This window comes from Crocuta crocuta, unplaced genomic scaffold (genome assembly GCF_008692635.1).
Source record: "Crocuta crocuta isolate KB4526 unplaced genomic scaffold, BGI_CrCroc_1.0 scaffold271, whole genome shotgun sequence".
Classification (NCBI taxonomy): domain Eukaryota; kingdom Metazoa; phylum Chordata; class Mammalia; order Carnivora; family Hyaenidae; genus Crocuta; species Crocuta crocuta.
Window position 1 is genome coordinate 189369 of NW_027527824.1, and position 23331 is coordinate 212699.

Here is a 23331-nt window from a genome sequence, read left to right on the forward strand (position 1 = left end):
AAATAATTTGATTTATATATATATATATATATATATATATAGTTAAAATATTGTTTTGGTTGCCTGAATGGCACCTGAAGAGACAGAGGTGAAGCAAGGGGGCTCCCGTGGGGACGAGGTGAGCCGGGAGGGGCTCGGATCCAGACGGCAGGAGTAGAGGGGTGAGGGGTCAGGTGTGTTAGGAATATATTGTGAAATAAAACCAAAAAGATCCAACGACGAACTGGAAGAGAGAAAGAGAGGCATGGGGAACCCAACCTAGATTCGAGAAGCCGGCCAGGTGGTAGCTTGGTTTCCGAAAATGCCCGAAGGGTTTGTGTAGGAGAACCAGACGGAACCTTAAAGAACCAGGGGCTCTGCTTTAGACCTATCAGGCAGGGTCGACCTGTGCCTGTGAGATGTCGGAGATGGCGGTGGCCACAGACACTGTGATGCCACTGAGTGGGGACTGAGGTCACGGTGGGGCATAAGAGAGGGCTGTGTTGGGGGCGGGGAGGGGATATAATCCACACAACTGCTGCTGGCAGGGCTCAGAGATGTCTGGGAGCCTGTGCCCCGGGCTTATGGGGTTGAGGGACCTTCTCTTCCACAGGTGTCCCCGCTCTTTGGGACCATCTATGATGCTGTTGTCCTGCTGGCCCATGCCCTGAACCGCTCTGAGAGCCATGGGGCAGGGCTCTCGGGGGCCCACTTGGGGGACCACACAGGGGCTCTGAACGTGGCTGGCTTTAGCCAGAGGATCCGGACGGATGAGAAGGGCAGGAGGTTGGCTCAGTACGTCATTTTGGACACAGATGGTCGGGGAAGCCAGCTGGTCCCCACCCACATTCTGGACACAGGCACGTGGCAAGTGCAGCCCCTGGACAGGGCCATACATTTTCCAGGAGGGGCCCCTCCGGCACGTGACTCCAGCTGCTGGTTTGACCCCAATATGCTTTGCATGAGAGGTAATTCATCACCCATCCATCCATTCATCTATCCATCCATCCAACCATCCAATGCGTTTTCCTCTTCCTGGGGAGCTCCTCACCTTGCCTGGTTAAATCTTACCTGTCTTATCAGTCAGGGCTGCCCCCTCTCACTGTGCTCCCCACAGCCCCTGGGTGAATTGCTTCATGTTCATAGGGTGTGTGTCCCGTGCATCTGTTCCCCAGACTAGAAGGTAGCTCATGAGAAGCAGCCTTCACCCAATTGTTTCTCTGCCCCTTTTCTTCCGCAAATATTGCTGGAGGATCTCCCACGTGTCAGGCACTGTGTGCAGCCCCGGGGATGTAGGAATGAATGAACTGGTGTCCCTGACCTCATTGAGCTGATGTACTTCCCCAGCCCCAGGACCTGCTTTCCAGGAGCTTCTGTCTGGTGGCAGAGACAGGGACAGCTGAAAACACTACAATACAGTGCAATCAGAGCCATGAAGAGGGCAGCCAAGGGCTGAAGGAACTCAGAGTAGATCCTCCTCCGTCAGCCCTAGATCACAGATTTCACCATCTAACAGGTTTTGATTAATTCATTCAACAAATCAATCAGCAAACATTTATTGGGCACCCACTGTGTCCTACACTCAGTGCTGAGAACCGGGGATGCAATGGCAGATAAGACTCGTGGTCACTGCCAGCACTCAAGGATGGAGCTCACCGAGTAATGGGGGACAGGGTGAGGGCAGGTGCTCTGAGATGGGGCTCTGGGAGGGGACCCCAAGGGGTGGTGGGAGCCTGAGCAGCAGCCTCAGGATGTATCTTCTCTCAGGGATCTAAAAACGGCAACTCACACTCTGGCCTGTGTTGTCACAATTGTCACCAGTACAAATGATCACCACCGTGGACTGAGGGACCAGACAGCGGGGCTCTGGGGCAAATGTACTTAGGGCTGCCGCTGACTAGATGCGGGACCTTGGGCAAGCTGCATACCCTCTCCGGGTCTCCATTTCTCACGTAGAAATAGGAGCAAAGACCTGGCACCCTCAACCCCTTGCCCTTGCGTGAGGCAGGGGTGGGGCAGACCCCAGGAGCGGGCTTGTACTTCCGAGGAGATGGGAAGGGGCTACATGGTCACCTGCTCTCAGTGAGACCCACTCCCCCAAGTGGCACCTAGGAGCACAGGGACCGGCTGGACTTGTCCTGTTGAGGGCTGTCTTCTCTCTTTCATGTGTCTCAGGATCTTGTCGCCAAGAGGACGTACTGCGTTCTTTGTTTCCCCCATTGTTCCTGTCTGGGATGCTAACCTTAGAGATCTATTCACTCATGTCTCCTTCCAGCCTAAGCTTTATTCCTTGACTCCCTCTGGCAACAAGATCCGTTGGAATGCGTCGGTGCTATCTGGATTAAATGTCCCTTCCCCCCTTCCCTGGAGTCCTCTGCGCTCTCTCCACTATTCTCTTAACACGAGCATTCCTGCTCAGCTGGTGAGCTGGCCTCCCGTCCTCCCTGCTGCTCCGTCTCTCTCCAGGACCCCCTCACTCGTCACCTTCTCAGTCACCTTTTCTGTTCTACAGTCCTGACCTATTAACACCGACTCCTGCGGCTTGATGCTTTGAGCCTTCCTGTTTTCTCTGTGTGCCCCCTCCAGTTGTGTCTTACCCACTCTCGTGGCCCCCAGATGGACATCTCCAGCCTTGCTGTCTCTTAACTTCCACATCTGCCCAACCTCCTAGTTGACATGTCCAGCAAGATGCTACTGACACCTGGATGTCTGGTCGGCATCTCAAACTTGATGTTGTCTGAAGCTCAACTCCTGATCTGTCCCCCAGCCTGCCTCCCGGGGTCTTCCCCGCTGCAGGAAATGGCACCCCCAACCTCCCAGAGGTGCAAGAACCCTGTCTCTTCACACCCCACATCCAGTCGGTCAGCATACCCTGGGGGCGCCATTTTTAGAACTTGCCCAGAAGCAGAGCCGTTTACCAGTCACTGCCTCCATCCTGGGCCAGGCCCTCATTGTCCCTCACTGGGTCACTGCCCTGCCTCCCCCCATCCTTGTACAACCTGGCAGGTTGGAGGATCCTTTGGAAACATAATAGGATCTGACACTCCCCCACCAGGACCTGCAGAGGCTTGGCCTCACCCGGAGCCAAGCCAGAGTCCTGGCCTCTGACTTCACAGCGCCCAGTCCCGCTCAGCGCCTTGGTCTGTCCTGCTCTGCTCTGCCCTCCCCTGGATCGCAGGCCGCTCCTGCTTCAGAACCTTGGCACTCGCTGCCCCCTAGGCCTGGGGCACACTGTGCTTTTCTGCCACACACCGTGCGTTTGTTCCCTCATCCCTGCAGATCAAGGCTCAAAGCTTACCTTCTCCGAGCCTGGGCGAGAGGCACAATAACGCCTGTTAGGAGTTAGGAGCCCAGATGTCAGAGCAAAACTGCCGGGGTTTTAACCCGGGCTCTGCTGCTCACAGACAGTTACTTCTCTCTGTCTCCTCTTCTACAAAATTGTGATCAAGACCCTACCTACATCCAGGGGTCATTGTGCAGAGTAACTGATGAAATACGTAGCATCGTCAGAATAGCTGTTTAATGCAATACAATGCACAGTTGTATAGTAGGGATTGCAAGGTATTTGCTGCTATTATTATGAAGGACTTAACTCAGATCGGAGGCCTTCAGCAGGGGTGAGATAGCAGAGCTCATCCTCCTGGGAAAGGAAGAAGGGAGGAGGCAAGGAAGCTGTGGTAGTGGAGGTCAACGTCCTTTCTCCAGATTGGGGCTGGGCGTTTCGCATCCTTGTCAGCCTAAGCTGTGCTAGGGTTGCCCAAGCAGAGTAGGGTTGCCTTCCCAACCTTGCCCAGATCTTTAACAGCCCCGTTACATCTAACTCCTGACATGAGGGCCAGAGATTTGGATTCAGTGTCAGGAAGGCTCTCTTAAATGGTCAGAGTGATGGACAATGAAACTGACTGTCCAAACAGGTAGTGAAGGGCCCATCACTGGGGGTATGCAAGAAGTAGGGCAAGAATTTGACAGGGATACAAATTTTTTTTTAAATGTTTTCTTTATTTCTAGGAGAGAGAGAGAGAGAGACAGCGTGAGCAGGGGAGGGTCAGAGAGAGAGGGAGTCACAGACTGAAACAGGCTCCAGGCTCTGAGCTGGCAGTCAGCGCCCGTTGTGGGGCTCGAACCCACGAACCGCGAGATCATGACCTAAGCGAAAGTCGGACGCTCAACCGACTAAGCCACCCAGGCGCCCCAGGGATACAAATTTTTATGCAGCACCTGCCCTGTCCAGGCTCTGTGTTAGGCACCAGGGACAGTGAGATGGATTAAGACACAGGCCCTGCTACCCAGCTACTCTGTTGGAAAGAGACCTGATATGCCCGCAGACAAAAGACCATAGTGTGACCAGGACCCCTTACAGGGGATCCGAGCAGGGTCCATGGGCGTCCGGGGACAGGGAGCCCCCCAACCCAGACAGAAACACTGGGAATCAATACCTGTGTGGGATGACCACAGATAGGGCTTCCCACACGAGGGCCATTCTGAGCCTCATCCCTGAGGAGGGTCTGGGTTGGGGTTTGTGTCCCCATTTCCCAGAGGAAGGCCCAGGAGTAGGTGGAAGAGCTGGGTGAAGGGGGCTGCCCTACTCATGTCCACCCTGCGTCGCCCACAGATGCCCAGCTCCCAGGCAGCTTCCTCGCTTTTGCCCTGGCCTGTGTCCTGGTGCTGGCTGGTGGGACCCTCACTTGCCTCATCAGGTGAGACTCTGCTCCGGAGCCTCATTCTGCCCCCTGGTGTCGCCCACCCACAGGGCCTCTCCCCGCACTCTGCAGGCCTTCACTCCCTCCATCTCAGGACCTCAGGACAGTCCCACCCGCCAGTCCACCCTGGAGCCTCAGTTGGGGGGCCCTGCCGAGGCTGGAGGGCCTCGTGAAAAGGTCCTTTGGGAAGTTGGGGAAGAAGCCTGGGACCTTACACAAGACTGCCCCTCCCTGAGCCTCAGGCTATGAACTCGCACAATGAGGGCTTGATCAGGACATTCCCAGGGCCCTTCAGTGTTGAAAACAGTTCTTCCCAGTCTGAAAGCCTCAGGGTCCCTGAGCCTCAGCTGCAGGCGGGAGGGACAGCGCTCCGCCCCCAGCCCTCACCCCAGGAGGCCTCCAGGCAGCTNGTGGGGGGTGGTGCTCAGGGGTGCCCTCTCGGCCCAGCTGGGACTGCTGGGGACACAGGGAGCGAAACAGAGAGAGGACTCCGGGTCAGCGCAGGGCCGAGGAGGGGGGATCAAGGTGGGAGTGAGGCGTACGCCCTCCCTCTGCCTTGCACTTTCTCTTGCCTCCAGATTGGGCATCCAACAGCTGCAGCTGGTGCGGGGCGCCCACCGGATCCTGCTAACGGCCCAGGAGCTCACCTTCATCCATCGGCCGCCCAGCAGACGGGTAGGGGGGCAGGCACTGGGCCGGGTGGGCAAGCCACTGACTGAGGCCTGATCCAGGCTCTTGACCACTGACCCCTCCAGAGGCTGCCCGTGGACAGCGTGAGCGAGTCCAGGAGTGCGGCGGACGGCGGGAGCCTGAGGTCGGTGGCCCAGGGGTCAGCAAGGAGCCTACCAGCCCCGCAGGAGCCCACCAATGTGGCCCTGTACCAGGTGAGGGGCTCTGCCAACTCATGTTTGGGCCCGAGGAGCTACAGTCAGTTTGGGAGAAGCTGAGGCAACCCACAGCCTCTTGGGCTTCTGTATGCCCTGCTCCTGCTACAGAATGGGAGCCCGAGGCTTGAAGAGGGGCAGTGACTTTCCTGGGTCCCACAGCAAATCAGTGACCTGGTAGGAGTGGAGTCGGCTCTCACCTCCCAGCTCAGCATGGTTTGCCATCTGACCTTGGGAAACAACCAGTTCCTGGGCACTTGGGCCTGGGCTCTCCCAGCCTGGGTCCACCCAGGGCCCCTCTCAGCCCCAGACCAGACTGGGTCACCCTCCTGCCGGTGTTGGCAAGGGACAGTGAGATCCCAGCTCCCTGAGGCCCAGAGGTCAGGGAAGCACACAGCCCCAGACCACCAGCTGACTGGGAGGCCACAAAGTGAGCGATTCGAGCAGCAGGATTCTAAAGGGGTTGAGGACACTGGGGTTTCTCGGGTGCCGCATTCTCCAACTTGACAATTCAGTGATACTCCGATGCTCAGATTCTGTGACTCAGGGCTAATCGTACGGGAAGCGACATGAGGCTTATGATCCTTCTTTCCCACTTTCTCCCCAGGGGAATCCCACCTTTTTTTTTTTTTTTTTTTCTTTCATGCTGAAAGGAGGCTTTAATAATGTGCAAAGTGTGTTCTGTCTGCTCCTCTGAGTTAGCTGACAGGCTGTGGGTGAGGCTGACGAGGCAGAAATCTATCCGTGACAGGGGAGAGAGGGCTGAGATTGCAGCTAGCTCTGGGCCAGGCCGGGGCGAAGACAGAGTCCCAGCCCGAGGCTTCCTTCTCTCCCACCCTCCCCTCTCCTACACTCTCTGGGTCACAGAGCCCCCAGCACTTCACGGGCTTTGGGGTGTCTTGGGTGCCTGAAGCCTGCCAAGTAAAGTTGATCTTGACACTGGGAGCTAACACCCCTGATATGCACCAAGTGTTAGCTCTTGCTCTGTGGATGTGGATGTCATCTTCGCTTTACAGAATTGGAACATGAGGGTCGGAGAACCAAAGTCACTTGCCCAAGGTCACAGACAGAGTTAAGATAGTGGCGGGGTGAGGACTGAACTCGGTCTTTCAGCCAACGCCCCTGGCTCTGCCCCACCAAAGTGAAGGTCTCACTCGATTTCTTCTGACCCGGCCCTGCCTAACTTGCAGGACACAGAAAAGATAGACTCATGGGGAAGGAGCCAAGGCTCAGAGACATGGAGGGATCTACCCAAGGTCACACAGCTGGAGACCAGCAGTGGTGAACTTTTTGCTTTTCCTTCAACAGGGGGAGTGGGTGTGGCTGAAGAGGCTTGAAGCGGGCACCACCCCTGAGCTGCGGCCCAGCTGCCTCAACCTCCTGAGAAAGGTAGGGCCATGGAGGCTGTGGAGGGTGGCTGCAGAGCGGGTGCTGTCAGGAGACCACTACTGGTATGGAATGATCCCCACTCAAAGTGGAAGCTTCTAGCCTCAGAAAGGAGTCCTCTCCATCGTCACAATTGCTGCCCCATGGCCGACGCCTCAACCACAGTTACACACTCATCTTCACCCACGAGCGTTCCCAAAGTCACATCACCACCTCAGCATGACCATCACCACGACCACCAGGGGCACAGCCCCGTCCTGCAGTATCACTAACACCCTCCTGTACCCTCCATCCCCCCAGCCATCCACCCATTTAGCCACTGTGTTTTGAGCACCACATATGTGCCAGGTCATGTCTTAGGTTTGGGAGTACAGCCGTGGAGAAGACAGGGTTCCTTCCCTCGGGGAGCTTCCGATCACTTGGCATCACTAACCACATAAGCCCCTTCACCCCTGAGGTTGTCACTATCCTGAGAGGCACCGTGGGCTGGAGCACAGAGTGCAGGACTGGAATTGGGAAGGTCCCAGGTAGAATTCTGCCTCTATGAGACGCATAGCTGTCCTGCAAAGAGCTGATGAAATCCACCCTCTGGGGAATTAGGAAGATTGGAGAGAACATATGAAATAACCTAGAACTGTCTCTGGCCAGCAGTGTGCCTTTGGCAAATGGTGAATTTTATTATTATCGTTGCCCATATGGCCACCATCTGAAATCAAGTTTGGAAAGATTAAGTGGCTGGAGGTTAGGTTAGGCATTTCCTAGTGGGCATCTGGCATCCAGAATGGATAGATCTTTCTTTCTTTCTTTCTTTCTTTCTTTCTTTCTTTCTTTCTTTCTTTCTTTCTTTCTTTCTTTNGGCAGAGAGAAAGGGAGAGGGAATCCCTAGCAGGCTCTGCACTGTGAGATCATGACCTGAGCTGGAAACAAGAGTCGGATGCTTAACCAACTGAGCCACCCAGGCCCCCCGTGAATAGATGTTTCTTAAAAGAAAAGGTCCTATATGTGGTCAAATAAGTTTGGAAATTGTTTGGGTTAGCTATAGGGCTTCTCAGAACCTTTAATATGTTCTGGTTATCTAAGACTATGTAACAACTTCCCCCGAAATGTAGTGGCTTAAGGTAACAATCATTTTTATAATATCTTAGAATTGTGGGGGTAGAAAATTTGGGCAGGGCTCAGCTGAGCAATTCTTTGGTTCTACTTGGGATTGGTTGGGGGTCACTCAATGGTACTCAGCTTATAAATGGGCCATCAGAGGTTGGCAAACTATGGCTTCCAGTCTAAACCAGGTCCACTGCCTGTTTTTATAGAAAAAAGCTTTACTGGGACTCATGCTCATTCGTTTACATTTTGTCTATATTGAATTTCGTCCTCTGATGGCAGAGGTAAGTATTGTGACAGAGCCTGTATGACCTGCAAAGCCTAAAATATTTACTATTTGGGCTTTTATAGAAAAGTTTGCTGAACCCCCAGAAGGCCTAAGATGGCTTTTTTTACATGCACGGTTACTTACATGGTTGGCAGGGCATTTGGAAAGATGGGCTTTGCTAGAGCTGTCTTTCCGCTCTGTGTAGACTCAGGGCCTCTCCCCATGGTCTCTCCAGTGTGGTGACTCTGGGTAGAAGGACTTCTTGCAGCCATTCAGGGCTCCAACAGAGAAGGCTCCAAGAGACAGGAAATAGACGCTGCCAATGTCCCAAGACCCAGACCCAAGATGCATGAGACCACGTCCACTATGTTCTTTTGGCCACAGTCATCACAGAACTCACTCATATTCAAGGGCAAAGGGCAGAAGTACCACTTCTTGATGTCAAGAATGTCAAAGGATTGAGGCCATTCTCAATTCACCACATATACTAATACAATGGTGAATCTCCAAGGGAGAGAGTATTCAGATCTCTCCCACTTAGTTGACCCTTGAACTGTTTTTGTGAGCCACACCAAACAAGGGCTCCATCTTTCCTGCTTGGACAAATGCTAGCATTGCTGGTTGGGTTCTAGCTCTCCGACCTGCAGGGCAGCCATGACAGAGGCTATTTTGGCTCTGGTCCTTTCTGCTCTTCTTCCTCTCCTCATCAGTCCCTGAGTCTTAGGGGAGACAATTTACAGTTTTCAGGTCCATGGTGCCACTTAGGTTGGGAAACTGGCCTAGATTCCTATACTGTGGTAGTTGCCATAGCTTATTCACTTATTCACCCATGACACTTCCACTCACTTGTTCATCCACTTATCCATGCATCCATCCATGCATCCATCCATGCAACCATCCATGCATCCATCCATCCATCCATATATCCATCCACATATCCATCTATCCATCTACCCATCCATTCATCCATCTATCATCCATTCATCCATCCATCCATCCATCCATCCATCCATCCATCCGTCTGTCCGTCCAACCATCCATCCATCATCCATTCATCCATCTATCCGTCCATCCACCCAACATTTCTGTGTCTCTCTGTGCTCTTCCCTGTGCTGGGTGCTAAATACTGGAGGCTCAGATGTGGACTGTACCTGATCCAGCCTTTGACGAGCTCCTGAAGCTACTAAGATGCCCATTGCCCCAACAGATGCGGGAGATGCGGCATGAGAATGTTGCTGCCTGCCTGGGTTTCTTTGTGGCCCCCGGGGTCAGTGCTCTAGTACTGGAGCACTGTTCCCGGGGCAGCCTGGAGGACCTGCTGCGGAATGAAGCTCTGCGGCTGGACTGGACTTTCAAGGCCTCTCTGCTGCTGGATCTGATCCGTGTGAGAACCCTTCCTGGGCCTGGAGCTATGGGGGCCCTGGGGAGGGCAGGGTGACAAGAGATGCTCAGATTTCCAAGATCTGGTCTCTTTCCACTTTGTCTAAGAAAAATCTGGACAGTATGGGAGAAGGTGAGAGGAGGCAGGAAAGGTCTGTGGGATTCTGTGGGGTTCTGAGAAGACTAGGGGTCCCTTTTATTCATCACATAATGTCCTCTCCAGGGCATGCGGTATCTGCACCATCGACATTTCCCTCATGGACGCCTCAAGTCCCGAAACTGTGTGGTGGATGGACGCTTTGTTCTCAAGGTCACTGACCATGGTTATGCAGAGCTCCTGGATGCTCAGCGGGCTCCCCGCCCCCGGCCGGCTCCAGAAGGTCAGCTCAGGGATAAGCAGGGGCTGCCAGTGATTTCTGAGGCCTCTGTTTAAATCGGATGCTTGTGAGGCAGGGGGACAGGGGAGATGTCCAATCCTTCAGCACTTCCCGTGGTGTGACCTTGAGCTACCTCAGACCCCTTACCTATGAATGGGGGAGAAGAGAAGCACCTACATCCTCCTGGGGCTGTAGGTAGAGGGTGGTGACATCACATATGTGAAGTGCCTGCCCATCACGGCCCGGTTTGGTGGTCAGTGGGTGAAGACGGCATGGCCTTGCCTTGTGACCGCAGAGCTGCTGTGGACGGCTCCAGAGCTGCTGCGGAGGCCCGGGGCGCCTGGACGGGGCACCCTCAAAGCAGATGTCTTCAGCATCGGCATCGTCCTGCAAGAGGTGCTGACTCGGGGCCCACCCTACTGCTCCTCAGGGCTCTCCGCAGAAGGTACAGAGCCCTTGTCCTCCTTCCTTGGCCATTCCCTGGGTGGAGTCCCCATATAGTTGGGGAGCTCTGTGGGCATTGGAAACCCAGGCTAGAAAATAACCACACAGACACAGTTGCCCGGTTTGACCATGAGAATTGAGTTTCTTTGGCTTAAGCCAGGCAGCCTTCAGCAGCTCTGCCAAAATGGCAGCTGACCAGCTCCGGGGCTAAAGACATTGATCTCTGGGTGAAAACCTCAACCCCGTCTGCCTCTTCCAAGGTCACTGCCATGTCTGTGGATGCTCACACCCTACCCACACCTCTTGCTTAGCATAGACTTTGTGTCCATATAGACTCCAATTTCCCCCAGCCGTATCACTTAACTACTACATGACCTTATACACAAATCTCTCACCCTCTCTGAGCCTTAGTTTTCTCATCTTTAGAATGGGGATGAATAAAAATGGGCCAGACATATGGCCCCTGTCTAATGTGGCCATGTCTGTCTAATATTTAGGGACTTGCTTCTCTGCCCAGGTGGGACTCCTTCAAGAGTGTCCCTGTCCCTGTACTTTAGGTGTGCGGGATGGTCACTCACACCTTCCTCGTCATCACCTGGTCTGAGATGTTTTCTTTTCTGACCCCGGTGCCGGGGCCCAACTTCAGAAACATTTCCTCTCCTTCTGTGTCAGGGTTTCCCGGACCCTGGGCTGTTCTTCTAGCTGTCCTTCTGTTGTCTGTGTCCAGTCCCAGGGACCTGTCCCCACAGACACCCCGGCATCTCAGCCCACAATGCAGGGCAGTGATGGAGCTGAGCCCCCCCACCCCCAAAGGAAAATCATTAACGCACAGGAGGCCTAGCTTCCTTTGTTTCTCCACCAAAGCACTGCTCAGTGAGTAACGAGCATTCCAAGCCCCAAATTCATGAGGTGGAGAAGTGGGAGGGAGGGGGACCTTTGTCAGGCCATTTGTTCAACATCCTCAGTGGCCCGGCCCCCCACATCTGCCCACTGGGAGAGGGAAGACCAGCCAGATGGGGGCCTGGGGTCCATGAGGCTTTAGGTGCAGGGATCAGGCCTGGAACCTGACGGCCGCCATTGGATTGGGCTGTCAGTCCAGGGCCTGTCACGTCTGGGGCGTGCTGTCCCTGGTCTCAGGGAATAAAACGCTAAGAGCACAGGTACTGGGGGACGCCAACCTAAGCCCAGCTCCACGCCAATTCACTTCATAACTTTGAGTAAATCCCTTTTGGGCTCTGAGCCTCAGTTTCCTTATCTGTAAAATGGGGACCATGTTGCCTAGGGTGGTTGTGAGGAGTCAGTGAAGATCTTTAGACAAAGTGCCTGACCCATGGTGGGCGCTATTTGCCTGGGCGGTTTCAGGGATGTGCTAATGTGAGAGCCCACATTCTCTCCTGACTTCCCAATTTGGAAGCAAACCCTCCTTGATCTTAGAAGTAACATCTTTTCGAGATCCTGTTGGGGGGGTGGGGGCGGCAATTGCAGCTTCCAGAGCTCTGTCATATGCTTTATACCACTGGACAGCCCTGCAAGGTGGTAAGTGCACTCGTTAAAGATAGTTGAGTGAGGCTCAGGGAGGGGAAAGGACTTCTCAGTGGGAAGCAGGGATCTGGGATCTGGGCAAGCTCAGTGTTCGTGCCCTAAAATCCGGAGTAGTCCATGAAGTATTTTCCCACAAAGCAGGGAGTGTAGTCGCCTCCCTCAGCCACAGACATGGCTGGTCCATCGCGGTGATGCATCGGATGTGGACAGCGGGCTGGGCAGGATGAGGGACCATGAGACCTGGTCTGGCCTGGCACGGGACAGCAGTCTTCAGCACGTTCACGTACGAGGACTCCGTTTTAATGTCAAAAACGTTTGGAGCCTCACATGCAATTTGATTTTTAATATCCGCTGATGGAGACAATACCCAAAGACAGAATCTGCTCTGAAAGCAGCAACACTTTGAAATGGATTTGTATTTTATTCATCAAAACCCCATCTGAATACTTTTGAAAAAGTTGTACGTGTGTGTGTGTGATGTATTATTGATTCCATCTGCACACACTCCTTTGTAAGCACACACAGCTTTCCAGACCCTTTCCTCAGAGGCCTTCAGGGGCTGATGCCTGCAGGCTGGAAGCCCCTGGGCAAGGAAAATCATGGAGGCCTGGAGGAGATCGGGCTCAGTTCTGCAGTTTGCTTTTTACCAGCCCTGTAGCTGTGGGTGACCTCTTTCACTCCCAGGAGCCTCAGTTTCCCTATCTGTAAAATGAGATGGGGATTCATGCACTCTCCCCCAACTAGGGAGTCCACAAAGAATTGGAGGGGACCAAAATCCAGAAGGAAGCTTCTCCCCACTGGCGCCAAGGGGCCTCCCATCTTCTCGGCCAAGAGAGAAGGATCCCAGCCCTCCTCAGGGGCTCCTCCTCAGCCCTAGGAGGTCTGTTCTTTTATTTTATTTATATTTATTTATTTTTGAGAGAGAGAGAGAGAGACAGAGAGAAAGACAGAGAGAGAGAGAACACAAGTGGGGAAGGAGCAGAGAGAGAAAGGGAGACACAGTAACTGAAGCAGGCTCCAGGTTCTAAGCCGTCAGCACAGAGCCCGATGCAGGGCTTGAACTCACAAACTGTGAGATCATGACCTGAACCAAAGTCGAACACTTAGCCCACTGAGCCACCCAGGCGCCCCAGGAGGTCTGTTCTATTTTATGACTTGTTATATGTGAGGAAACTGAGGCTCAGAGAGGTACTATAACTTAGAATGTAAGTGGGTGATGTAGAAGTCCCCTCCTGATCCGCTGAAAGTCGGAGCTTGGTACTCAGCCCCGCTTCCTTCCAGTGCCCTTGTGAATCTCTCAGCAACCTCAGGGCCCCCAACAGCTTCCTGAGGTGGGGTTTTTCCCGGCCAGTTGTCAGATGGGGAAACTGAGGCACAGAGTGATGGCAAGTGGCAGAGCCAGAACTAGAATGCTGATCTTTCAGACTTCGACTTAGTCTGATGGTCTTTATCACAGGGAGTGGGGACAGGAAGATCATGGCAGGGGCTGTCTTGGGAAAATAATGATAATGATGATGATAATGAAAGCAGACAATCTTGTTTCACACATGGGGAGTTGGCATTGGAAAGTCTCCAGGTGACAGGGCTGGTGGCAAGAGCCACAGCATCAAGGTTTCAAGCACATCGGTGGGCATCGCTGGCAAGCGGCAGTAGTTGGGTGTGTGGCTTGGGGGAGCTTGCTAGGGGCCAGGTGCCTAACATCTATTATCTCTTCCCTCTGCGCCCCTGTCAAGAAGGCAGCGTATTAAGCTCATTTCACAGATGGGGAGACTGAGGCTCAGAAAGGTCAGTCTTTTCCACCACCTCCTAGAGAGGTGGGGGCAGATCCAGAATTAAAAACCCACTCTTCAGCTCCTAGCGTGAGACCCCCTCCCAGGCCATACCCTGGGCGATCCCGGGTCCACTGGCCAGCATGCCCAGGGGCGCTGAAGAGTACCCTCGGGGCCTGATCCCTGCACCCTCTAGACCTACCCCGCCCTCCTTCTTAGGATCCCAGGCTGACCCCTTCCCATGAGCCCTTCTGGGCACCTCAAGTCTATCGTCCACATGTTTATTGCAGAAATCATCAGGAAGGTGGCATCGCCCCCTCCCCTGTGCCGGCCCCTGGTGTCTCCTGACCACGGGCCCCCCGAGTGTATCCAGCTGATGGAACAGTGCTGGGAGGAGGCTCCAGAGGACAGGCCCAGTCTAGACCAGATCTATACCCAGGTCAGTGCACCCCAGGCCAGTGCTCCCAAGAACTAGCTGAACAGCTCACCTCACTTTGCCAAGTGGGAGCCAGACACTACCTGTGGGGCCTAGAAACCTTATATAGCAAGGCAGCATCAGGCCAGCACAATCACTCCTGGGGCGGTGGGGGAGGGGGGAGGCTGAGGTTCCCCCTCTGAGGAAAACGTTCTCAGATCCCTGGGTTCTGAGGATGTGTGTAGAGGCCCTTCCTAAGTGCGGGGGCCCATGCTGTGCTGTGCTTACTTCAGTTAATCTTTATGACAGCCCTCCAAAAAAGCGCTATTATTATCTTGGCTTTATAGAAGAGAAACTGAGGCACAGATTGGTGAGGGACTCAGCCAGGGTAACTGAGGGGGTGAAAGGTGGGGCTGGAATCCAAACTCAGATTTGCCTGTCTGCAGAGCCAGTGCTGGAAATCTCTGCCCCTACTGCCTCCTGGCTCCAGAGCAAAGAGGTCATTTGTGGCTGTGGAGGCAATCAGTGCGGGTTCCCCTGGTCCGTGAGTGGAATTAGTGAGGGGCACAGCTGCAGCCCCCCCTCCCCAGGCCTGCCTTGGGAACTATAACAGGAGGGGTGAGGCAAGTCTGTACGAGTTCGCAGGGCGGTGGTGGAGAGTGTGGGCCTGACTGAGCTAGCTAATGGCTCCCACAGGGCCAGCCCGTCAAGCCTGAGGTGACATCTTTGTGCCTCCCTTTCTGCCCTCCACTCCCCAGCCACGGGAGAACATTGCCAATGAGAGGCTCAGCGAGCAAGAGGGGTGTCCAGACAGGTGATGAGGGAGCGGGAGCCAGGAAGACAGGAGAAACGCACAGGTGTCCCCTGAGAATCCTTCCCATGTCCCCTGACTTCCCACATCCTTCCCCCACCTCAGCCCTGGCATCAGGAGTGCTGTCGCCATTCCACAGATGAGAAACCCGGATCTCAGAGTAAACGAGCGCTCGGTGGCCACGGTGGGGGCAGGTTGCAGCCAGGACCAGCAATTATTAAGACACGAGCCTGGAATCCATCCCAGGATCAGAGATTGCCATGGCCAGCGATGGGTGGCTGTGGGGAAAAATCCTACCCAAGGCTCTGGGGTGGAGCAGGCAGAGACGGCATGTGATACATTCGGCATGAAGGCAGGCAGGAACAGCATCACACCACAGGGACGCTAATGGCCAGAATGTCTGCGTTCACATCTACACTGCAGTTTACCTCCTTGACCTTGGCACGTTGTGCTCTTTTGAGCTTCAGCCTCCTCAAAAGTTGCCTGGCAGGACTAACTCTGGCCTGACTTGCCATACTTGAGTGACCATCAGGTGAGGTAACCAAGTTAAAAAGAAAAGATGGTAGTTCTCCGAGAAAGAGAGCCATTAGAGAACGAACACTGACCTGGAGATCAAAAGGCTTGGGTTTATGTTCATTTAACATTGTTCTGGGAGCACCAGCTAATGCAATTAGACAAGAAAATGAATACTGGAAAGGAGGAAGAAACTAATTGCTGTTTGCAGATCCTGTGATTCTGTTCCTGGGCAACCAGGGGAAACCATGGAAAACACATTCCAGTTTTTAGAGTAATTCAGTGAGATAGCCGATGATAAAATTAATACATGCAAGATCTCAGTGTGAAATTCAGTTCCACCACTATGAAGTCCTCGGCAAGTCATTTCACCTCTCAGATCCTTTGTTTTATCATTTGCTTAATGAGGGTCTTCCTTGCAGAGGTGAGCTTCCGGCCAGCATCATGTCCTTGGCGTCTCAAGGTCAGCAGCTGCCATGCCCACCTGCGCTGGCCTTTCAGCTTGCGTCTCCGCTTTTAATGGGCAATAGAAAATAGGTGCACGTGAGGGGCTGCAGCCACTCCCTACCTTACAGGTGTTCAGTTGAGCTAAGTGGAATCGATGGAAGTTGGCTGCGCACACCTACGCACGTGCACACGCACACACACTACGCTGCTGGGTTTAGGCAGGAATGGACTCCTTCACTTTGACCATCATTAATTTTCTTCTCCCACTGACTGCACTTTGGGAATGTGCAGACCAGACTAGGGAAGGTTCTAGTGAATCTCCTTAGGGAATGCACTGCCATATTTCCTTTAAATTTTTCATTGAAGATTCGATTTATGGCTGCATATGAATGTCCTCATGTGAAGACCTAAGGCAGGCGTTTCTGTCTCTGCTTAGCAAGTAGCAGTAATTGTGTTTCTTTGGAGCAACCAATTTAATGCTCCACTGTCTCATGGACTCTGTGGATTATGTAATCTAGATTTCCCCCTTTGTTTTGTTGCCAGGAAGCTTATATTCAAAATTGTGGCCACATTCTAGCATGCATTTTGCTAGACCAAAATAGCATGCATTTTCTCTCCTTTGGTCCTAGTGTCCTTACCTATTTATTATTTTATTTTGTAAAATGTTTTTTTGAACAAGGAGAGAAATAGAGAGGTAGAAATGATTATATACATAAATAATCTACATATATCCTTTCTATCTGTCTATTCATCCACCCATCCATCCTTCTATCCATCATATCTACCTATCTATCTGTCTGTCTAACTCTCTATCATCCATCCATCCATCCATCTGCCCATCCATCTCCAACCATCTGTCTATCATCTATCGTCTATGTATCAATCCATCCATCCATCCACCTTTGAGAAGAACAAGGAATGTCTATTCCACAGTGTTTTTGGAGAACCAGAGCAGTAGGGTTAGTATTTGTTAATGGTAATGCTATGCTGGCCACGGGCTCTTTTGTAAAGTCATCTCCCTGGCTGCCCACCTCGTATAGAACTAACTCACTTTTCCTCCCAGCTGTTTGTCCTTTCCATGGTCAGAGCCACCATCTCTTGTCTATTACATACCTGCTCCCCACCAGAGGAGCTCCTCCAGCCAAGGACTATGTCTGCTTCATTCTCATGGCCCAGATTTCTAACCCGAGAGCAAGTGTGCTGACCTTCACGGATGAACTGGGATTTTTTTTTTTCATTTTCAGTTCAAAAACATCAATCAAGGCAAAAAGACCAGTGTTGCTGACTCTATGCTGTGGATGCTAGAGAAATATTCCCAGAACCTGGAGGACCTGATCCAGGAGCGGACTGAGGAACTGGAACTGGAGAGGCAGAAGACAGAGAGGCTGCTCTCTCAGATGCTCCCTCCGTGAGTGGCCCCTTAGGACTTGATTATGTCTCTAGCCTCAGTGGCTCTGAGCATGGGACCTGGGACTTAGTGGATGCTCAGTAAGTCTGGGTTCCAAGAATTCATTTATTTAGTCATTGTTTATTTATCTAACATAGTTTCACAGAGCCCTTATATGTGTTAGACACTATGCTTGGCTTTTAAGTATTAATTCTGCTACCTCACTTCCTTGGGACCAAAGAGAGGGCACAGTGTCCCCCATCTGACTTCAGAGGAAGTAATGTTCAGAGAGGGATGGGTATGTGCTGGAGGACAGCCAGCATATAAGCAAGTGGCCCAGATCCCCTGATGCTTAACCCCAGAATTTCCCCCCCAATATTCCTCCCTTCCAAACTATGGGAAGGGGGTCCTCCTACCTTGTGACTCTGGTCCTTCCCATCCTTCAGGTCTGTGGCTGGAGCTCTGAAAATGGGGGCAACAGTGGAGCCAGAGTACTTTGACCAGGTTACCATATACTTCAGCGACATTGTGGGTTTCACCATCATCTCAGCCCTGAGCGAGCCCATCGAGGTAGTAGGCTTGCTCAATGACCTCTACACACTGTTTGATGCTATTCTGGGCAGCCATGACGTGTATAAGGTGAGAACACCAGGAGGCTGGCATTCCAGCTCTCCTGCCTTTACTGCTGCGTTTGTGTCATACATTCACTTCTAGTCATTTACCTGTGTGGCTTTATCAATTAGCTATTGCTGTGTAACAAACACCACCAAACCCCAGCAATGTAAAATGATAAGCATTTATTATTGCTCACAAACCTATAAGTCTGCTGGAAAGTTCTCTGGGCTCAGCTGGACCACTCATGCATCTGTGGTCAGTTGTGGGTGAGATAGGCAGATCTGCTGATCTTGGCTGGACTGTCTTACATGTCTGGAGCCTTGACTGGGACAGCTCTGGCCCGTATGGTCCATCAACCCTAAGTAGGCTGGTTGGCATCATTCACATGGTGTGGCAGCGTTCTGAGAAACAAGACAGAAGTCTCTTGAGATCTAAGATGGGATCGGGCACATTGCTATTTCTGACATATTCTATTGGTCAAAACAAGTCTCAAGCCAACCCATGGGCGCCTGGCTGGCTTAATCAGTAGAGCATGCAACTCTTGTTCTTGGGCTCTTGAGTTTGAGCCCCATGTTGGCCATTAAAGTTTACTTGGAAAGGGGCTGACCCAGATTCAAGAGGTGGGGAAATTAACCCCACCTGTGCTGGGCCAGAGCCAACAGATGAATCATCTTCTGTGCCTGCCCTCAGGGAGCACTCACTGCTGTAGATAAAAGATGAAGACAGCCTGCAGTAAAAGTGATGGTCAGGGCAGGCAGAGGAGACTGAGAGGACCTTCAATCCAGCCAAGGATTGACATGTGAAGTAAAAAGCAAGAAAGGCTTCCTGGAGGAGGTGCTGTCTTCTAGTGCTGTCCAGTCTGTGTGTGGTTGCTCCAGACAAGCCACGGGGGAATAATGTGCCAAAGCCTGAGCCTTAAGGGGATGGGCCTGGTGAGTAGGAGGAGTGCTGAATGGGTTGTAATGGCTGGACGTGAAGTGGGCTGGTGGTGGAGTGGGTGGCGGCTGAGGGACACTGAGGGGGGAGCAGGGGCAGAGCTGTCAACACCTTCCACGATCCAGACCCTGTGCATTTCTCGACCCTGGGTTTCAGTCGCAGCTTAGCCACCAGCTTCTGTGTAGCTTTGGGCTAATGGCTTCCCCTCTCTGGACTTCTGTTTCCTCATCTATAAAACAGGAATGTTGACCCCAGTCTCGGGGGGTTACAGATGGTTAGGGCGGATCCTAAGCCCCTTAAAAAAGTGCTGTGTAAACAGATTGTTCCTCTGCACCTGCTGTGGGGGCCCCACCCCAATCCTGCCCCTTGTTCTGGTCCAGTTGCTGGAGGCCTTGGGTTGCTTCAGACACAGTGGAAGAGGTCAGGGGAGCTCCCCAGAAACCACCACACTCAGACTCCACTGCTTTAGCCTCCTTTTGTGACTCGCCAGTCCCCTTCCAGCCACAGCCCTCCAGGGAGGCAGGGACAGGGGAGGGCCAGGCCTTTGGGCGGAAGCCAGGGTGGACAGGATGCCTGGGTGGAGAGAACTAACTCTTTGAGGTGCCAGGCAGTCTGCTGCTAGCATTATATACAGTATCTCAACAACAATAATTGCCAGTACTTATTGAGTGCTTACTGTATACTGGACACTAGTCTAAGTGCTTTATGTATACTAATCCACTTAATCATCATTGTAATCTGTAAGTAATGGTACCCCCCCCTAATGTATAGATGAGGCAATAGGTGATTAAGGAACTTATCTAATTACCTATTTCCAGTGGGATGAGAAGCTGAGATTTGAACTTGGGCATTCTGGTCCCAAGACCTCCCTTCTAGGGGGCTCACCATCCTCAAGAGACGGACATCCTCAGGATAAACCAAAGGTTCATAATGGTCCACAAGACCCTCCAGGAGCTGGCCCCACCTACCTCTTCACCTATATCTCTGGCCACTCCACCCCTGCAGACCCCTGTATTCCTCACACATGCTCTGCGGTCGGGGCTACTGGGCCTTTACACACGTGGTTGCCTCCTCTTGGGACACTGCTTACCCTCCACTTCACCTGGCTCCCTCCTACTCATCCTTCTGGCCTCATGTTGGCCTCCTTCCCCTCCCAGACATGGTTAGGAGTTCCCCTGCACAGCACAGCCACACCATATGGTCCTAACCCAAACCCTTCTGTCCCCAGTGCCTGGCAATGTCCAACACATGGCAGGTCCTCTGGAAATATATATTGACTGAGTGAAGAGCTCGCTGAGGCCCAGAAAGGAAATGAACTTGCCCAAGGTCACCCAGCCGGTAGGTGGCAGAGCCAGGACAGGAACCCACAGTGTCTCCCGCCACTGCCCGGCTCTGCCCGCTGCACCCCACTGCCGCACGCTGAGCCTCAGAGATCTGAGCCACTGCCATTCCAAGGACGCCGCTTCCCTCCTGCTCCCCATTCAGGAGCCTACACTCCTGCCTCAGCCCCTGGTTCTGAGGTCTTGTCTCTCATGCTGGCTGAGTTCCCTCTTGCTTCCAGAGCCGCCCTGGCCCTGTGGGCCCCAGGAAAAGATCCCTTGTCTCATCTTGCTGAGCCCCGCAGCTTTGATGTGCCCTGAGTCACCCCGGCCTTGTCTCTTCCTCTCCTGCTAATCTTTTCTCACACATGTGTCTCTCCCAGCTCTGAATCATCCTTTCTGATCTGCTCTGAACTCTGGCCAAGTGGCCTGCATCTTTCTGGCAAAATGAAATGAAATCGAACAAGGCCCGCGTGCCGCCCCCCCCCCCCCAGATGTGGGGAAACAGGCAGCCCGTCCCTGATGACGTGTGAGCGCGTCTCTCATCACTCACGCCATCCGCCTCGGTTTCCCCCTCGTCCCCAGCAGGATCTGGTTACTGCCCTTTAATCCAGTCTGGGTTGGGAGGCAGCCAGGCAATCATTTCCTGGTTCTGCAGGGGTGTGTGATTTCCTCCCAGAGCACACTGAATGAGCACTTTAAGCACACAGCTCCAGAGCACAGCCCATGTGGGCTACAGGGATGGCGGGGACTTACCCTAGCCCCTCAGCCCCAGCAGGAAAGACTGGCTTAGCCACACTGCCAGGTGACCCTGGGCAAATCACTTTACCTCTCTGCGTTTCTAGCACCCATTTGTAAAAAGAGGTGAAAGTGCCTATGGCTTAGATCATTGTACGGAATGAGCAATGTGAGAGGAAGGGCTACGGTTCATTCATCACCAACACCGTGATGATCACCGCCATGGGCGGGTGCTGAGGCCTCCCCCTGAAAGCACAGAATGGGGCAGAGGTCGGAGGTGAGCCCCAGGGTTAGTGAAGCATCTACAGAGGACTGGCCCAGCCTAGGGACTATCACAGGGTGTTTCATTTACCCCTTGCAATGGCCCTGGGAGGAATGGACCATGATCCCTTCAGATGCAACGCAGGTTCAGAGAGGTAAGTGTCTGGCCCAAGGTCACACAGCAAGTCAGTGGTGGAGCTGGAATTCACATCTGTGTTTGCGGTATGGAAACCCTTGCCCTCACTTCTCTGGCTGTATTCTCCCATCCGCAAAAGGCCCGCACCTGTGGATAGCCTTGCCTGTAGCCGAGTGCCCACTGTGACAGGAATCCTTGATCATCTTCATGTTTCTGAGCTCCTAGAGAGTGGGGCCCCTGCCTGGTCATCTTTCTGTCACTGGAGTTATCGGGGTGATTATTAATGACACCGAAGTCTCCCAGCTCAGGTAGCAGGCAGATGGAGGGCTAGAGGTCCATTTAACAGCTTAGAAAAACCACCATGTGCTCCTCCTCCCCAGTCGGGACCTTGGGTCGCCCTACCGAGGCAGCGCTGGGTCTCCAAAGCAGATGTCCTATCCCTGAATTTGAGCTGTACACTTGGCCGCTGGAAGTGGGGCCAGCGAGCTATAGTTCTCCAGGGCTGCCTCTGGGAGGCAACACTGACCTACACACACGCGCTGACCGTGGGCAGGGCAGTCGCAGAGGAAAACCCCACACAGCAGGCACTGTCCCCAAAAGAGAGAGACAAAGGGCCCAAGCCATGTGTTAGCAAGAGGCAGCACAGCGTACAGGCTCTGAGGCCGAGCTGGTCAAATTCAAATCTGCACTGTGATATCGGCAGGTGACTTAATTCTCTGGCCCGGTGTCCACCTGCAGAACGGCAATGGCAACGGTACCTACCTCACAGAATTCTTGTGAAGGTCTAATGAATTGATATTTGTAAAGGATTTGGAATGGTGCCTGGTCAAGCATTTAAGCACTTAGTCCTTTTGATCTTGCCAATCAGATAATGGGTTCTTCCTTGTGTGGGGAAGAAGTAGGTGGGCAGAGGGAAAGGCAGGGCTCGCTCATATCTTTCCCTACTGGGGCGTGGGGTGGGGGGTCCTTCTCCTTTGTGACAATGTACACAGTGCGGTGTAGCCACGTGCCCGACCCCTGCCACATTCACCACCAGCCCACAAGTGCTGCGTGGACAAGAGCAGGTGATGGGGAGGCAGATGGGGCTCATGACCCTGAGGAGGGAAACATCTGGTGACCAGGAAGATTTTATGGACTCGACGAAGTGTGAGCTGGGCTGATGGAGGGCTCGGATCTCAACAAATAGGGACTGTGAGAGAGCCTTTCAGGCAGAGGGACCGGGCCATGGAGCAAGCACTGAGTGTCTCTGCGGACAGCAGAAAGGTTCCATTGGTGGAAGCGTGGGGAACTAGGAGCAGCTGTAAGCAGTTCGTCAAATTCTGCAGATCATGGGAGTCCCTGACTGCCAGACCACAGGGAGCGAATTTAAGTATCTAAACAGAATGTGGCAGGATTAGGGCAGATCACTTCCTGGGGTTGAGGTAGAGATCGTCTGTGAGGGCAAGGGAGAGGTTCAGGGAACAGAGGTAGTGAGGCAAAGTCTACAGCAACTGTTGTGTAAGAGGTGTATTGAGTTGCAGTGCCCCCTATGGGCAGGGGAAGTTATTATTATTATTATTATTATTATTATTATTACTCACCAGGAGCTGAGGGAGAGCAGATGTTGCGAGCAGGCCAGGACCTGCTCCCGGGGCCCGGGGGGTGCCAGCATTTGCCGGCTTTGGGAGGTGCATTGCGGGAGCTGGGCTCTTCATCTTGGAGAGGGCATGACTTGGAGGGCAGAGGCACCACCTTCACCTTGGCTGGCCTGGCCTGCAGCAAGGAGGAGGGCCATGGTACACATCTGTATCCCCAGTAGCTGCAACAGGGCCTTCAGGAGAAAAAAAGTGGTTGGGAACAGTTTGTGGCTAGAGTCCAGGAGACAGAACTGAAAGTAGCGAGTGAAAGGCGGGTTTCAGTTCAACTCAACTTTCGAAATTCAGA

At 53.1% G+C, this 23331-nt stretch overlaps 1 protein-coding gene across 1 annotated transcript in view; it reads left to right on the forward strand.

Annotated features, from left to right (window-relative positions):
* The window catches only part of LOC144242690 (guanylate cyclase D-like), a 36732-nt gene that overhangs the window by 4910 nt on the left and 8491 nt on the right, over window positions 1-23331 (forward strand). The window contains exons 3-13 of the mRNA XM_077777676.1: window positions 593-947; window positions 4592-4676; window positions 5258-5354; window positions 5435-5563; window positions 6872-6952; window positions 9526-9702; window positions 9922-10078; window positions 10371-10520; window positions 14121-14269; window positions 17261-17424; window positions 17850-18042. Of these exons, the coding sequence (XP_077633802.1) occupies window positions 593-947; window positions 4592-4676; window positions 5258-5354; window positions 5435-5563; window positions 6872-6952; window positions 9526-9702; window positions 9922-10078; window positions 10371-10520; window positions 14121-14269; window positions 17261-17424; window positions 17850-18042 (1737 nt within the window). The remainder of the gene's footprint in view (window positions 1-592; window positions 948-4591; window positions 4677-5257; window positions 5355-5434; window positions 5564-6871; window positions 6953-9525; window positions 9703-9921; window positions 10079-10370; window positions 10521-14120; window positions 14270-17260; window positions 17425-17849; window positions 18043-23331) is intronic.